General features: G+C 30.5%; 2 protein-coding genes across 7 annotated transcripts; both read right to left on the bottom strand.

Moving 5' to 3' along the window:
• Positions 1-1405: 1405 nt before the first annotated feature.
• Positions 1406-3427, bottom strand: LOC112751903 (uncharacterized). Its single transcript, XM_025801227.3, has 4 exons — positions 3358-3427; positions 1870-2288; positions 1655-1747; positions 1406-1551 (listed from the first exon to the last, which is right to left on the bottom strand). Exons 1-4 carry the CDS (start codon positions 3425-3427, stop codon positions 1519-1521), a joined length of 615 nt encoding a protein of 204 aa, XP_025657012.2. The 3' UTR covers positions 1406-1518.
• LOC112751900 (uncharacterized) lies at positions 2933-15379 on the bottom strand. Of its 6 annotated transcripts, XM_025801206.3 has the most exons (8): positions 15112-15379; positions 6354-6616; positions 6057-6137; positions 5603-5677; positions 4729-4773; positions 4556-4645; positions 4253-4354; positions 2933-3459 (listed from the first exon to the last, which is right to left on the bottom strand). In XM_025801206.3, the coding sequence occupies exons 1-8, from the start codon at positions 15245-15247 to the stop codon at positions 3436-3438; spliced, it is 816 nt and encodes a 271-aa protein (XP_025656991.1). In that variant the 5' UTR covers positions 15248-15379; the 3' UTR covers positions 2933-3435. The 6 variants fall into 6 exon arrangements, 3 of the variants coding, with proteins under 3 accessions (XP_025656991.1, XP_025656990.1, XP_025656992.1); XR_011872910.1 differs by lacking the exon at positions 15112-15379 and having other exon boundaries at positions 4556-4625; positions 6354-7070; XR_003176512.3 differs by lacking the exon at positions 15112-15379 and having other exon boundaries at positions 4533-4645; positions 6354-7070.
• Between the last annotated feature and the right edge of the window lie 1849 nt (positions 15380-17228).

Consider the following 17228-nt stretch of genomic DNA (forward strand, 5'->3'; position numbering starts at 1 on the left):
CAACTAGTCACAATAAAGATTAATTGATGAGAATATCTTTATATCTATATCAATTTACCTCTTTACTGGAGAACGCCCCAACTATGGCACTTTCTCAAATTGATCAGAACTTCAACTCAAAATAAAATCAAATTATCAATCTTTAGTAACCATGAATTTATAAATGAGATATGATTCTAAATAAGATGTTATTACATACAAAAATATTATTTATATATTAAAATTAATCACTGTGTATTTATATATAAATATATATATAACTTAATTTATTTTTAATGTGTATTCTATCATTTTAATAATTAATTTTAGTGTACACCTAACTTAATTGTATTATACATTATATTAGTAATAATAATTAATCAAACTCGATGCAAATTCATTATCTCCTCATTAGCTGTTATAATTGGTATCCAAATCTTTAAGAAAAATACAACTTAAATCCATTAATATTAATAGGGGTAAGAAGATTATAAAAGATTATAGAAACTATATTAAATTTGACAAATCAAAATTAGTTAAATTGCAAAAATTAATATTCAAAATTTACGACTAAAATTTATCATAATTATATAAGCATGCTTATCAAGTAGTCAAATAAATTGGCATGTTAATCAAATAGTAAAATAAGTTACACTTTTACATGTTTCTTTACTTTCATTAAAAATTGTTATTAGTTGTTAAGAATCTATATTTTATTAAAAAATTTTGCCTATATAAAGGCAAATATATGTACCATTGTTATTTGTTTTATAAAGTAAAAAAAATAAATTAATTTCTGATTTTTTAATCTGTAAATATTTAAATCCATGAGGATTTGAAAATATATTTAAGTCTCTTGTCTCTTTAAAATTTGGACACATCGATCTTGTATCTAACTTGTTCCATTTTAGAAACTCTCCCACGTAGGCATCCGTATCGGCCAATTCAATATAATGGGAGTCATATTTAATTTTTGCGTTGGGTCTGATAAAATTAAATGAACAATAAAAATCAATGTATCCAAATTTTAAAAAAATAAAAAATTTAAATATAATTTTAAATTTTCAAAAATTTAAATATTCGCGAGCTAAAAAGTCAATCATCTATTTATTCTTTCCTAGTCAAAAGATGTTTTGAAGGGGTGTTAGAAATATTCTTCTATTATATGAGTGCTATTGATGAGTCCCAGACAAAAAAAAAAAAAAAACATATGATAGTACAATATATTTGAATAAGTAATATCAAAATTTCACCAAAAATGTCAATAAGCTCAAAACACAAAATGCTAATTCTCTTTGCCCCTTTCTTGGCGACAATACAAGCTATGAGCTATTTTCTTTCTTAAAATCTGAAAGTACACCACAGATTGCAATGCAAACAAAAATAAACCATAACGAGCTATTATGATTATGATTTTTGGTGTGTGTTAGTATCAGTTTGTGAACAAGCCGAACCGGGACTCTGCGCTTCACACTTTCAGATTCGCACTCAAACGACGTCGTTTCCTCATTCTTACTCTTCTCCTACGCAAGGAAAAACTCACCATTCCCGACATTCGTCAATCGCCAGTTTCTTCTCATCAATTCGTTCATAGAAGAAAATGAAAACTAAAGCAAAAGGTAATTCCTAAACATTCCTAAAATTGAAAGTAGAATAAAATAAAATAGCGATTTACCTCTGATTGAGATTGAGATTGCGACGATGGAGCAGCTTCATTAACGATCTTTCCATGTTCCTTCTCTCCCAATGTTCTCATCGGAGAAACTCTCTGTTCCGATCAAAATCCAAAACAGAAAAAAAAAAAAGAAGAAAAAAACGATTTCAGAATTGAATCGAATCGAAGAAATTCTGAGAGAAACTAATTTTTTATTTTTTATTTTTTATTTTTACCATGCATCGATATTTGAGCTCCTTCAAGCGGAACAAGCGATCAACCTCGATCTCGAACTTCTTCTGAAGCTCTCCTCTGTCTTCGAGCTCCTTCATCATGGCGTCGAGCTTCGCGTCCTTCTCCTTCAGCGCTGTCTTCGTCTTCTCCTTATCGATCCTCATCCTCTCCAGCTTCTTCTTGATCGCGCTCAGCTCTTCCGCCAGTGACGACGCCTCGGGGAGTTGCACTTCCACCGGAGCCAACGCAGCCGCAGTATGAGGAGGAAGAGTAGCTTCCGCTGCGGCGGTGATCGCGATAGTACGGTTCTCCTTGTCGCGGACGGGTGTGATCTCGCAGAGTGGTTCAGATTCGGGCTTGGGCTTGGGCTTCGGCCGGAGATCGGCGGGCGAGTTGTTCTTCGGCTGGAGTGGTGTCCGGCCTGATCGCGGCCGAGGTTTCGGAGGTATGGAAATCGGAGTGTGAGTTTGTGTTTACGTTTGCGTTTGCATTGTGGCGTGTTTGGATGATAGGTTTTTATTGTTATGTTTTGCAGCGAAGAAATGGAAAGTAGAATGGAGAAAAGGTGTTGGTGGTGATGGAAAGTTGAGTGAAGAGTAGAGTGTATTTTATTTTGAATTTCAATGGAGGGAGGCGCTAACGGCTAGTGCTTCTGTTTGTTCTTATTGGTATATTGACTATTTTCTATGCTTTATTAAAAAAAAAAAAGTTCTACATTGGATGTTCGGATCAATTTTTTTCCCCTTGCTTTCTTGAAAAGAAAAAAGAGGATTCATAATTTCTTATACAATTTTGATTAGGCTTGAACTAGATTTAATTTGTTGTTTGTTCAACTGGCTAAATTCTTATATTGAGAGTTTGAGACTTGTTCCAAAACAAACCCTTGTTTATAATGATGCTAGCAAGTTTTATAATGATCTAGCAAGTTTGCCACCACATCTTGTTTAGCTGTGCCCCTCTAGTAGCATTTCTAATAATAATACTAAAAATCTAACAAAAAAGAGTATCCCCAAAAAATATATTGAAACTGGTGAAAAAATATTAATTATTATTACATGCAAAAAGTAATCAATTATCAAATTTATTATTTAAAAAATTATTTTAATACGTAAATATAATTTATTATGTATATTCTTATTACATACCAATCACTTTTTCAAGGTGGCAAAAGGCGATAAAAACCGAAGAGAATGCTAAACTAAATAATATTAAAAACCAAAAAGTCTGAAAAGAAAAATCTATGAAACTAACTGTACAAATGCAAGCCTATTTTACACCATAGAAAATAAAAAAGACAATTGGTAATTTGGTATGGTATTTTTATGTCATCCTTGGTAGGCTTATTAAAGCTTCACTATATTTTCGATTAAAAGGAGTATTATTACATGGGAGTTAGCAGACAAAACATGTGAATCAAAGATAGTCCATTGGAAGATCCCAATCATCTTCATTATCCCAATATCTTTGATTAGGTTTCTTTCTTCCAAGACTTTTCCTTCTCCTTGAAACTCGGCCATATGTCACAGATGGTTCAGAGTCATAATCTTCAAGATCATCCATTGAAACTCCTACATTCTGGTTGCCAAGAAACCCTGGGACAAGCAAATAGGTTGTTTTATGATCAGCAAGACAAAATAAATAAATGAGTCAATGACATTTCTTTTAGTAGTAATAATGATTATATAGCAATAGAGCGATGCTATCCAACTTGGTGTACGAGACAAAATGAGCACATAAGATATTTTTCTTCAATGTTTTATTGGGAAGTCAAAATGTTGTTCTGTTTCCTCGCTAAATTCTAAATCGTCCCCGGAGTAGAAAAAGGGCACCAACTATTTCAAAAGAAAACGAATTCAATAAAACCAAATGGAGGAAAGGGTATTTTTGGAAGAAAAAAATTTAATTTTGACCAGAAAACTAAAACAGGGCGAAATAAGACGTTCAGAATAAAAATAGAATGTTTGGAACGTTAGGGACAAAATCAAGACTTAGCCCAAATGTTAGGGAGTAAGACAGTATTTTACCCAAACTAAATGATATAATTAGACTTTTACCAACCAAATAATATAATTAGATGACTTTGCTTAAAAATCTATGGACAATAGCCATAAAACGGAGAAACCAAAATAAAGTATGAGAATCACAAGTTCCCATGTACAAGCCATAATAAGCATGGCTTGATATATAAGCAGGAATCAAAACTTTCAGCAGCCAAGAAACAGAGGCGAAGTATATCACGAAGCTCTAATCAGAAAAGGAAGCAATGTTGCCGAAATCAATATCCTACTTAGTTCGTTAGTCGTAAGGGCAAAAGAAAATGTAAAATGTGAAATAGTAATGTGATACACTCGTACACTCAAATTTCCATTATTGAAATGAAGGTACCTTTGAAAGCCTTTGTATACGCGACGTTGCAGCTTCGCGAACCACAACAGCATCAGATACTACTTCCAGTACATCCTCGACTAGCAAAGAGTAAGTACTTACCTGAAAGTATGGCAATCAAGAATTATAATTTGTAGACTAAACCCCTTAGGAGTCACAAATGATCAAAATGAAGGAATTGTGACTTGGATTTGTTAACATAGGATGTAGACTTCCATTTCCAATTGGATTGGCAAAACTTGCATGCTATTTTGAGTTCTGAACTTGGTTTTTTATTAACCTTACAAAGAGGCACTGATTTACCAAACTTGAAGGGATAATTGATAGTCCAAATGAATCAAGCTCAAGTTCTTCAACAGCACCTGAATTGAGGCTGAACGTGTATCCACGCACCTAAGAGCTTAGAGTTCCCTTATCAAATAATTGGATATAAATAAATATGTGAAATAAAAGTAGAAGAATAAACGTATAATCACCTTTCCAATATTCCGTTGAGAGGGTGTCACAACTTTGTATCCAACCTATCAAATAATAATATGATGAATCAATTACCACCTTAAAAATAGTCCTACCTTGTTTCAATTTTTGAAGTGTGGTAAAATAATGGTGGCACCACTAAATCATATATTAAATTAAATGGAACTGCTTCCCATGATGACTTATTGAAAAGGGTTAAGGCATGGGAAAAATCGTATAACAGGTATTGGATTTTGCATAGAAATTTAGAAAACCATGATGAAGAGCACTTTGCATTTTGGCACAAATGACCAAAATAACCGATCAGAACCAAAATCATACATAAGACCAAAGGAGATCATCTAAAAGTATTTGATCTTGAAGAAGAAATAAGAAGATATCTTCATCTTACTAACAAGTAGTTGAAAACTTGAACACAACCATTTAGACATTTACAACATGATATTTTATGGTAAACGGTTCCCAAGATCTGAAAAAAGGTTATCACCGACATTTTTATGAAACCACTTAGTTTCAATCCTACATAATGTTTTGTTATCTCATTACACTTTGTCAATTATGAATAATCAATTCTCATTATTTCTACTTTAAATGAATGATACCAACTTCAGAAGACATCAGATTCAGATATCACATTCACATAATTTGGAGCATCATCACCGTCTAACAAACAAGGATAGAGCAAAAGCATCTTACATGAACACAATTCATAATAACCTTTATTATTTAAGCAACACAACAAAGTGAGTACCACTAACAAATATCAAAAGAGAAGATTTCTCCAACATATTCTGCCAATCAATGAACCCTACAATAAATCTTTCAAGAAAAAATAATTCACAAGAAAGAATCATATAAAACTTTAAAACATACCAGGGTCTCCAATCCAACCATTTTAAATTCGTTGTCTATCATGCTTTCATCAGGGACAAAGACGACATCCCCGACCTGAAAAGAGAACCAACAGAACACTCAACAGCATGAAAAACACATGAGGTCACTAGCTTGCAAAGCTAAAAATGCACACCACATTCAAGTAAGACAGACCATAAGACAAGGTCGCAAAACCATAGTACAGATTCATATTGGAATATAGGGGCGTTGGAAATTTCGGACAAAAAGCTTGATCTGGAAGCATCTACATAATTTAACTGGTAGCGGACCCGAATGGTCCTCTCTACATGTTATTGCCGGGTCCTATCTACATGTTATTGCAGGCAACAAAACTCCTCCAAAAGTGAAACAAACTAAAAAATGGTGTAAAACACTTGTAGCAAAGCATACACCATAAAGCATTCAAAATGTGTTATTCCAAAATTTGTTATACCTGACTAATGTCCTCCAGAAGGAAGTTATCTGCATTCCCAGAAAGCAAGTTTGGCCTCATCTCCACAAATAAAACCATCCACTGCACATGAAATTCACCAAAAGGAGATACATCAATAAATGTGTGCTTAGACTAACATAGTTTAAGTTCAATATAGCTAATAATCAATATCCAAACATGCTTAATGCTTTCCACCCCAAAGAAACAGGTAGCAAACCAGGAAAACAAACAAACATTATAAATAAATTCCCCAAAAAAGCATGCTTTACATTTATAGCTTAAGAAATGGTCACTCACAGCAGTGGTGTCAACCCAAAGCTGAGTAACAAACCCCAAGCTAAGAGTTATACTAATGACCTGCTTAGGCAACAAATTGGACCTTCTAATCCCATCCTTACCACTAAATTTCTCAACTTTAACATCATCTTTTCTCAAATCATCATTATCATCATCATTTGCAGCACCACCCTGAACCTGAACCTTAACCAAATCATCGTCGTCTTCAAAACCCTTCTTCTCCTTCATCATTGGCACCCAACCCAACAGGATCATCCATTTCCCTGAGTCCAACATCATCAAATGGATTATCACTATCAGCAATATCCTTTTCACCAACTGAACCATCACCAGTAGGGTCACCCTCCAAGCCCAAATTCTCCCCCTCTCTCTCATCAAATCCAAGTTGTTCATTGTTGTAGAAGCTATAAGCACCGCCCCTTGAGCCTCTTCCATGGACTATTGGACCCATTGAAGAAGCAACTACAACAAGGGTGGCAGTGGTTTTTGAGCATTCTTAAGAGAAAGGTACATGAGAATTTGGGGTTAGGCATTGATTGTTGCTGAGAAAGGGAATCTATGAGATTCTGGGAGTGAGATTGAAAGCGGGCTTGCGGGAAGAAGCTCAGTCATGGTGAGTTGTGAATAGTGAGAGAGTTTGCAACAAAAAGCAAAGATTTTTTATGCATGGAATTAGAATAGAGCCCTTTTTTCACACCATGCGGATGGTTAGAAATAGGTGAACACTACGATAAAATTGTCATTTTTATCTTTTTGTAAAGACGTTTTTCATTTTGTGGTTGTTATTGATTTAAAAGTGTATCACTAAAAGTGTTGTTTAAAGAGAAAGTGTTACCCTTAATCGTTAACTTGGCTCTGATACCAATTTTTCAATTTCGACTTTTCTTTTAATTTTTCTTTCGAAATTTCTACTATCTCTTCATATTTTGCTTCGAATAAGTTTATAATTTGTATAGATTTAATTGATGGTGTTTTATTCAAATGATTTTGATAAAAATAATTTACAACTTCATAATCTAAAGTATTAACCATTTCTGCAATTTCTCTTGTATTTGTTATATGATTATTTATTACTAATCCTTGATATATATTTATAATTCTGATTTCATATTTATAGTTTTTTAATTCTGTTCTAATTTCTATCATAATTATAATCTCGTAATATGGTTTTTCAGACATTTATAAATTTCTTAAATTTAATTCTAACTTGTTTATATTTATTCTTATTTCTATCTTTTTTATTATAAGGTCATCAATATCGATCTGAAAATTATTTAATTCTCTTTTATACTCCTCTATTTTATTTTTTAATTTTTTCGCTATTTTTCTTTTTATTTTATTTTCTGGTTTTTCAATCTTTTTATGCTTCATGAATTAGGTAATCTTATTATAATTCCTAAAAATAGTTTTGTTTAACATTATTTATTTTAGAATTTCTGCAAACTCTATCATTGATTCATCACTATTTTCCAGAGATTCTATTAATTTTTCTAGCTCTTCAACTTCTCTTTTTAACTTGTTATAGATTATTTTTAGAGCTTTAAATGCTCTTTGATTTATTTCAGAAAACTGCAAATAATTCAAACGATTTTCTCTTTCAAAGAGCTCTTGTTTCTTATCTTGATAAGTTACATATATTTCTTCCTTATTTATTGTCATAATTTAGTATTTAGGGTTTCATTTAGTTTTTCGACCTTTTTTGTTAATTCTTTTATTTCAGAGTTTTCCTCTTTAATCTTTAATTTAGATAAACTTAAAGGACTATAAATTTTAGATTCTCTTATTTGAAAATTTGATGATCTCCTTGATGGTTCTTTTAATAATAAAACTGGGTTTTCAATAGCTTTATATTTTGGTATTTCTGTTTTTACAATTTTCTGAAATAATTCATCGACATAAATTCTTTCTCTGTTTTTAAATATTATACTATGATGGCTATTTGTTAAAGCATAATTTATTGCATATGTAATTGAAAACGGTTCATCATCTTGTTCCATTAAACATTTTCTATGAAATTTATAAGCTAAACTTATAGATCTTCCAAGATTTTCAGTTGATAAAGGTATAGCATATCCAAGATGGGCATTAAATTTAACATTTACATTTGCTAAATTTCCATGAACAATTCCAATTATTTGATCTATTGGGTCATCAGTAATTCTTTTGTCACAGATTGCTAAACTTATTGGTGAAGGTGAATTAATTCCTTTCATATATGTAGATTTAATTAAGACTTGTATGGTACTAATATGAATCCATCCAATTTTAGATCTTTTTTGTTGATCCTTAATTTTCTCAATCTGTTTACTCAATTCTTCATCATTTATCAAAGCTATTTCAAGTTCTCCATTAGCAGATTTTATTTTTATAGGAGCTTCAAGTTGAATTTTTTCATAGTATATTATATTTTTTCTATTAAAAACTTCTTTTAAAAGATTTTATTTATTAAAATTTTCATTTGATTTGAGATTTAGTTCTGTTTTTAGAACAATCTGTTTTTCATTATCTAATAAAGCAGTTATTCTATAATAATCAGATTCTTCCGTTAATTCTAAACTTTCTAAATAATTCATAACTAAGAGATTAGGATAAAGATATACCTTTCTGGATAAAAACTTCATTTATTTAGTATATTTTACATAAGGTGTTTTTATCTCCAGAGGGGAGATTATAGATATTAACTCCAGAGGGGAGTTTAGAACTATTTTTCCCTAAGGAAATTCTTTGTCAGACTATAGAATCGCCTCGGCAGCTTCCTCTTTGCTCTCCTAGCATATGAGTAATCTTAGCCTTCTGCTTTCTGTTTTCTGATGCTTCTACAATTGTCTAAGCAATCTATTTATAATGGTTGGGTCTGATGGACAATTCTCATCCTTACCCTTCTTATGACGTCATTGCTTACGTCATTATCTTGCACCAACTACATTATTGGTGCTTTATGACCTAAGCGCTTACGTCATTATGCAATAATGTTGAGGGATGCTTCAGATGCACTGTCCTCTTCTTTTATCATGTGGGCTTCAGATGCACTGTCCTCTTCTTTTATCATGTGGGTTGATTTCGTTTCATTATTGCTTTCTTCAGATATTTCTGAGGCACATAGCTGGCACTTGTGGTCTTCTCTATCTTTTATCAAATAGCAGAGATTCCTCTTTATCCCTTCAAGGAGCTTTTCTAAAAGTCCAGATAAATTGTAGAATGCTGATTCAAATTCCACCAAGAGTCTCATCTCTCTTTCTTCAATTTCATTTCTTTTACTGGACACAAGCAGAGTATTTCTACTTTTATAATTAATCCTTGTGTGAGATTTCTTCGTTATATTTTGAGTTCTTTCAAAGACCCTTGCTAATGTGCTGGCTAGTCTTCCTTTATGACTGTAAATTGTTAAATCTTGAATTTGATCAATTGGTTGAAAATTTCCTGAGAAGACAGACATGAATATTACTTGGTGTGCTGGAACCAAGCATTCTTCTTCTTCATTAAAAATAGGTTGACTGTTTGTAAATTTTAGGGATATATCCCTTGGATTTACATTGTCAATCATATTTTTAAATCTTTTTACTGCATCAATGAATCCTGCAGGAAACTCACTAATAATTTTTAGATCATTAAAAATTAAAATTGTATCAATTAATCCATACTGGAAAAACTGATAAGTGTCAGATGGAGAAGCATCTGGAAAGATAACCAGCTTTGTTAGCAGTTCTTTGGCAATAGGATAATATCACAAAATTGCCTTTTTTTTTCTTCAGTCCAATTCAGGACTATATTAAGGGTTTCTCTGAGATTTGATCTACAGACCCTTTTCTTTTCCTTGATTTCAGTCCTTGTAGGAATGTTTCTCATTATTCCTGTTCTCTGGGCTTGAATTGGAGCTTTATCTGCTCATTTTAGGGTTTGCTCTGGATGAAGAGCTTCATATTCCCTGAAGGATTCCTTTGCCTCTTCTAGTGTTAAAAATCCTCCTTTATGAATTATCCTTGATTGATGTGTGAATGGTGCTGCTTTTTCCCAAGCATCATATACTCCTTTCATGGGGCCATTATGAATTACATAATATTTTTTATCTTGGGTGGATTTTTTAATAATTTCAGCAATTGTTATATTTTCTGAAATTTTTTCTTCACTTGATTTGTCCACCATGCTTAGCTGGCCGAACTCTGATGATTTCGCTTGTTGTGTTGATTTCATTGCTTCAATGGCCTTCTTGAGAGATTGGATCTGTGTTCTTATTTGTTGACAATGCTTGAATTTTTCGAGTTCTTGCTCATATTTTTGAATTTCTTGATCTAATGCGTTGTAGACGAACTCCATTCTCTTGTTAATGTATCTGCAATAACATTTTTGTCACTCTTAATATATTCAATCTTTATTGGATATTGTAACAAAAATAATTGCCATCTTACCAATCGTCCATGATTATAATCAACTTTTAAATTATACCGTATGAAACCTGTTAAGTAACTTGAATCTGTCCTTAATGTAAATTCTTTGGGTAGTAAATCAATTTTCCATTTTTTAAGAGATTTAATTGCTGCTAGAGTTTCCTTTTCATGAGTAGTATATCTCTGTTCTGTTGGAGTAAAAGTCCCTGAAATATACCTGCAAAGTAATTCCTTTGGAGAATATTTAGAATCTAGTGATTTTTTTTCTTGTTCCAAACTTTTTATAGCTTTCTTAGCTTTTAGACATCCTGACCAGGTTATGTCTGAAGCATCTGTTTCTACTATTAAGTAGTCGTTTTCTTCTGGAATATAAAGTTCTGGAAGATTTTCACATAATTCTTTGATTCTTTGAATTTGCTTACTATCTTTTTCTTCCCATTTCCATTCTTTTTTAGTACTTATTTTTGGAAATAAACTTTTAGTGTATTCTGTTATATTCTTTAAAAATCCTTGATCAGAAATATAATTTATACACCCTAAAAATCTTTATAATTGTTTTCTATCTTCTATTTTATTAGGAAATAAATTTACCTTTTCTAAAATATTTGGTTGAAGTTTTAGCTTTCCTTGAGTGGATAGAATTAATCCAAGAAACTCTATTTCTTGTTTTGCTATTCTTGCTTTCTTTTTGCTAAGAACTAATCCTTTTTCTTTACATCTTTCTAAAACTATTAATAATTTTTGAAGATGATCTTCTTTATCCTGTTTTGTAAAAATTAATATATCATCAATGTAAACTAAAACAAATTCATTTAACTCTTTTAGATTTTCTTCCATAAATCTTTGATAAATACCTGGGGCTTGTTTTAATCTGAATGGTAATACATTCCATTCATAGAGCAACACACTTGTTGATTCTTTTGTTGGGCAAGTAAAAGCAGTTAATTTCTTTGTTTCTTCGTTTAAGCGAAGTTGTCAATATCCTGATTTTGCATCAAGAGATGAAAACCAAGTTGCTCCTTTGATTTTTTCTAAAATAGAATCTTTTCTTGGAAGTTTATGAGCATTACCAACAGTTGCTTCATTCATCTTCTTATAATTAATTACCATTCTTCGTTTTCCCCTTTTAATTTCATTATTGTTTTCGACATAAAAGGCTGGAGCCGCATGAGGACTTTTACTTAATCTTATAATTCCTTTTTCCAAAAGATCTTTACATTCTAATGAGAACTCTTCTCTATCTCTTGCGGAATAAGGAATTTTATTTGGAACATTTATTTCTTTTGTAGGATCTTTTAATTTAATGCTTACTAATTCTTTATTTGTATTTTTAATATCTAAAGGATTTTCAGCACAAATTTCATCCAAAAGTTCTTCTATTTTTATTTCAAGATTATTTTTTGAAATATTTAACTGAAAATATAAATTTAAATAACATGTTTCTAATATAGAAAATATTTTAAATTTTAAAATCTTATCTATAGTAGTAGTTGGTATTTTTATACGTTTTGATTTTTGATTTATTGAAGAATCGTGTGGAGCTTTTAAAACTATATATGTTAATTCTTGAATGAATGGATGATATAGCTTTAAAAAGTTATTTCCTATGATAAAATCCATTCCAGAATCTAACATATATATAGATGGAACAATGAACCTATAATTTTGAATAAATATTTCAGCCATCTCTGCTTTTTGGTCAATTTTATGTATTGATTTGTCAGCTATTCTAACTCTTAATGGTTTCTTTAATTTTTTCTAATCAAGTTTTATATTTGTACTAGCAAAGCATTGTGTTGCTCCAGTATCTATAAAAGCATTTATAAATTGTTCTATTATTTTTATAGTAATAAATGTGACATTATTGCTCAATCTCTGAGTCTGTTTCTGAGACATATTCAAAAATATAGTCTAAGTTATCATATGATTCTTCTAATGGTTCCATGAAACAAGACTTAGCAATTTCTATTTGTTTGGTAAGGTCCTTTTTATCATTCTTTTTTGGACATTCATTTGCATAGTATCCTTCTTCCTGGCAATACCAACACTTACAATTTTCTTTTTTATTTGGGCAATAGTCATTTTTTTGTTTTTTATTTTTATTGTTATTTTTTTTTCTAAAATACCTCTTTTTTCTCCAGTTTGGATAGTATTTTATTTTTCTAAATTGATATTTTCTTTTTCTTTGAAAATTTTTATTAAGACCATATTTTTGAGGTATTTCTTCATTATCCTGACAGTAAATTCTAATTATATTTTCAAATCTTTTTTGAGTCGCTTCTTGCATACAACGTTCTTTTATTTCCTCTCTTATTGCAGAGGTTGCTCCGCCAAAATTGTTTTCAATTGTCCCTCTATTTATTTCTCTTATAAATCTTCCCATTATAAATTCATTAGCAGGATATGGAAGTTTTGTTATATACATACTAAGATAATGGTCTTTATCTTCTTCTTTTAATTTATAATAATGTATTCTATATTCACATATATAAGATTCCACATTACATAAATCATATATCTGAATATTAGCTAAATGATTTTTTGCTTCTTGATATTCTTTATTATAGACCTCTTGTCTATGATCTATAATATTTTTTCCAAAAAATTCTTTATATAGAATCATCATTATATGTAATATCTTATCATAAACTGTTATTTTTGTTACTAATTCTTCTATTATTTGGTTTTCCATTGATGTCATATAATCTCTTATAGTTCCTTTAGTATGAAACCCTATATAATTCCAGATATCTCCTCCGAACAATTCACTAAGTTTTGGATTAGTAAAGGCTTCTAATAAGAAGGAATTCAACCAGTTCTCAAAAATTTCTTTTTCATTCTTTTTACAGTCTAAATCGAGCATTCTATCTCCTTCCATTTCCTGGATTTTAGGAACATATTTTGATGGTATTTTTGTGTACTTTGAATCTTTATTCATAAATCCCTTTTTAAAAGCATAATTTTCAAAACCTGTTTCCCATTTAAATTGAGATTGATTATCCTTAGATGTTCCAGCTTCATTTTTTACTTGTATTGGAATTGCTGGTTCTTCATCACTTGAATAATCTAGGATGTGTTCTTCATTTTCTATATTTTCAGAATTTTTTATTTGAAATTCTTGTTCCATAATATTATTTTCTTGAGCCATTTTTAATTGTTTAAAAAGCATTGTAACTTCTTCTAATTTTTCTTCAATATTCATAATTTCAAAGGTGGTTTTACTTTTAATTATGTTATGTTGATTATATTTTGAAAATTTTCTTCTTTGGGATTCTCTTTCTGAAAATATTTATTTAATATCTGTTTAATTTCGTTTATATTAGGTTCCTCTTTTTCCTTATTTCTTTGAAATTTTATGGATACTAATATTTCTTCAAGCATATCTACTATAGAATTTAATTGTGGGTTAAAAGTATGGTAAAGATGTGGGGAATCATTTCCATGGTAACATTTTTTAGAAATTCCGTGTGAAATATAAGTTTTTTCAGGTTTCTAAAGTCCTTCAATAAAACTTATAGTAAAATAAAGATTTTGAAAAAAATCATTTTGTGTTGATTTTAAGAATTCGGTGTCATTACAATTAACATTAGTTAAAATTATTAGTTTTTGATCTATTAATTTTGATAATTTAATTATTTCTTCTCTTAAATCTTCTAATTTACTTTTTCCCATTGGGTAACGCTTTTCTTATAAAAAACTATGGTTTTAAGTGTTTTGTAGTGAAAAGTGTGGCTTTAGAATGTATAGTTTAGGTCTTGTCACGTAGGCCTCTTTAAAAAAGATTATTTTTGGGATCTTTATTTGAGTGGTGGCCTTAGAAATATTGTACGAAGTGTTAAAGCTGTGAAGCAGAATATGAATGGATAAGGGTGAATCAGGATGCATTTTTACATGAAAAAATAGTTACATTTTTACATGAAAAGTAGTTTGAGTAAAAAGAATTTTATACAAATATTTAATTATATATTTTTTTAAAAAATATCTCTTAAATTTATTATTTGAATAATTATTTAAACTATGTATGAATTTAATTAAATAAAAAATTATTATATATATAATTATATATATAGTATTTAAATTAAATTTTAGTTCACTAATTTATTATCACGATCCCAAATTTAAATTTTATTGTCTTTAAATATAGCAAAAATATTCATAATAATATCCTAAATTTAAATTTTAGTACTACAAATTTAGTTAAAAAAAAACACACAAAAATAAATTGAGTGGTGTGCACAATTACATAAATCGAAGGTAAGTAATTAAAAAAAATGTGTGGGACTCTATTCTAATTGATATTTTTCTACTCTAAACAGACACGCATAAGCAACTACATCTCAAAAAAAAGAGAGTGACAAAGAAAGAGCTTGTGCCCCAGGAGAGTCGCTGTGATTGCTGTATGATGCGGTTGACCAGGTTTGAAATGACATGTTCGATTGCGAGCTTGAGCAAGAGAGAGGACTCATGACCGGTGGAAAACCAAAAAACGAAAGATGAGGAAGGAGGCATGGCAGAGGATTGGAGGTGGAAGATGTCACTGTCGCCGCCGCCGCTGGATCTCTCTATCGTTACTATATGTCGGAGCTACTCAAAACAGTCGTCAACTTTACCTTGCCTTCAACCCTTCTCAATTACTTGGATTTCAACCCCTAATTTCTAACTTATAGTCTTATAGTGTTGGTCTTCAGTCTTTTGGGACTAATTTGTAAGTAGACTTTATATTTATAATTGTTCGATTTTGCATCTGTAATTATTTTGTTGTACACTGCTTTAAACTTATAATTATACTTACAAAGATTACTATCGAATTTTACTATCAAAAGATTTTAATTGGACTTGAATAATCTATTTATTAGAACTAAATATTTATTCTTGTGAAACTCATTTTTACCTGCACACGAGATTATATATTTTTATGAGATTATATAATTTTAAAACTAATTATTGATACTTGCTATTCTTAAATTGTGAAATATGGTGGAATTCTTTATGATTTAAAAAGTAAGATCCAAAATTATTTGTATGAGAAAGTATTGGTTTATATGATTTGAGACCTTGTGTATTTGAAAGAGTAAATAGTTCATTATATTTTGAATTAGTTTGGAGAGACTCGTATTAAAAAATTATAGTTAACAATGATAATGACGTTAATCTAGATGTATTTGGTTTAAATCTCACCTAATATGGACATTGCTAACTTAACGTGTAGGCCACACATTGATATGTTATTCTATATAGACATTGATTTAATTAATTAAAAGATATATTAGAATATTTTTAAAATATTGTTTACAAGACGGTTAAATTAAATTTTTTCATAGACCGATAAATTTATCCAATTATATTTTATTTTACATTAAACAAAATCTGTTAATAAATTTATTTATGAGACTATTAGATTAAATTATGTAGAAGACAATATTAGAATATAATTAATTATTTATTACAATAGCATTAAATTAATTATTTTATCTGATTATTTTTATAAATGATATGGAGTGCATTTTTTTTTAATTTAGTAATTTTGAGTAATGTAATACGTATTAAAAAAAAAAAACTAATCAAACGTCTTTTTATAGACATTTCGGATGTTCTTGTCATGTCGTGTGAGCTTGTTGATTTCACTGTCTGACATCCTACTACTTTATATTAAGAAGATCGGGTTCAGCCACACAATCAAGTTAAGGAATTTCATATTAGATAATTCTTTATTTTCTAACTTTGTTAAACTGCGGAGGTTCAAAACCCATAATTTTTACCTTCTATGAGGTAAGTGCATATTACACGCCAGAATATGGTGTACCATCTTGGTTTGCGAATAGATGGTAAGCTGATTGGGAGGTACACTAGAGATTTTCTACAATTTCATAGCCATCCCACATGACAGTAGGTTGAGGCCCTGTTCGATGATAGGCGTCAACCTCACTAGAGCTAAAGGCGGAGGAAGAAGTAACCGAGCATCCCCACCAGCTTGAGTCTCCGGCATATACTCATCAAAGAAATCACTCTCGTTAGATGACCTGGTTTCAGCAATGTAAGCTGAATGAGACTCACTCTCCTCTTTTTCCACGTGATCACTCAGTTTAACACAGTAAATAAATGTTGCTACTACCAAGACTGCCTGTGGGATCGAAGAGAAATGCCCACCACCACCTACATCATGAACTACAACATACCATTCCATCACATGTTGGGCATTTATATTAACCTCACATGCACCTCGAACATTACCCTCACATGGTCATCAACTTCGACCTAAAATATCTTGTTTTGAAACCCTCTGTTCAACAACGTTATAAGAATTTATAACCACTCTCCTAACTTTCTTGGAACCTATTATCCCTATATTGATCAAAATGACATTCTTCAGCGTATATAGAGAATAAAGTCGACAAATGTGCACAATATCACAGGAGAATTACACTAAAATATCACTCTTTATTCATAATTTCTTATGACCCCATTTGAGTAAATAATCACAAAGAAAAAC

The sequence above is a fragment of the Arachis hypogaea genome, chromosome 15 (assembly GCF_003086295.3).
Source record: "Arachis hypogaea cultivar Tifrunner chromosome 15, arahy.Tifrunner.gnm2.J5K5, whole genome shotgun sequence".
Classification (NCBI taxonomy): domain Eukaryota; kingdom Viridiplantae; phylum Streptophyta; class Magnoliopsida; order Fabales; family Fabaceae; genus Arachis; species Arachis hypogaea.

What these genes read in the sequence shown, in the direction of transcription:
- LOC112751900 (XM_025801205.2), bottom strand. Translation starts at nt 6,788, where the DNA reads ATGGAAGAGGCTCAAGGGGCGGTGCTTATAGCTTCTACAACAATGAAC. An exon ending in TGGTTGGATTGGAGACCCTG is followed by an intron (nt 4,774 to 5,602) that starts GTATGTTTTAAA and finishes ATTATTTGATAG; the next exon opens with GTTGGATACAAAGTTGTGAC. An exon ending in CTCAACGGAATATTGGAAAG is followed by an intron (nt 4,646 to 4,728) that starts GTGATTATACGT and finishes CTAAGCTCTTAG; the next exon opens with GTGCGTGGATACACGTTCAG.
- LOC112751903 (XM_025801227.3), bottom strand. Translation starts at nt 3,427, where the DNA reads ATGGATGATCTTGAAGATTATGACTCTGAACCATCTGTGACATATGGC. An exon ending in AGTTTCAAGGAGAAGGAAAA is followed by an intron (nt 2,289 to 3,357) that starts GTCTTGGAAGAA and finishes GGCCGCGATCAG; the next exon opens with GCCGGACACCACTCCAGCCG. An exon ending in AATCTCAATCTCAATCAGAG is followed by an intron (nt 1,552 to 1,654) that starts GTAAATCGCTAT and finishes ATTGATGAGAAG; the next exon opens with AAACTGGCGATTGACGAATG.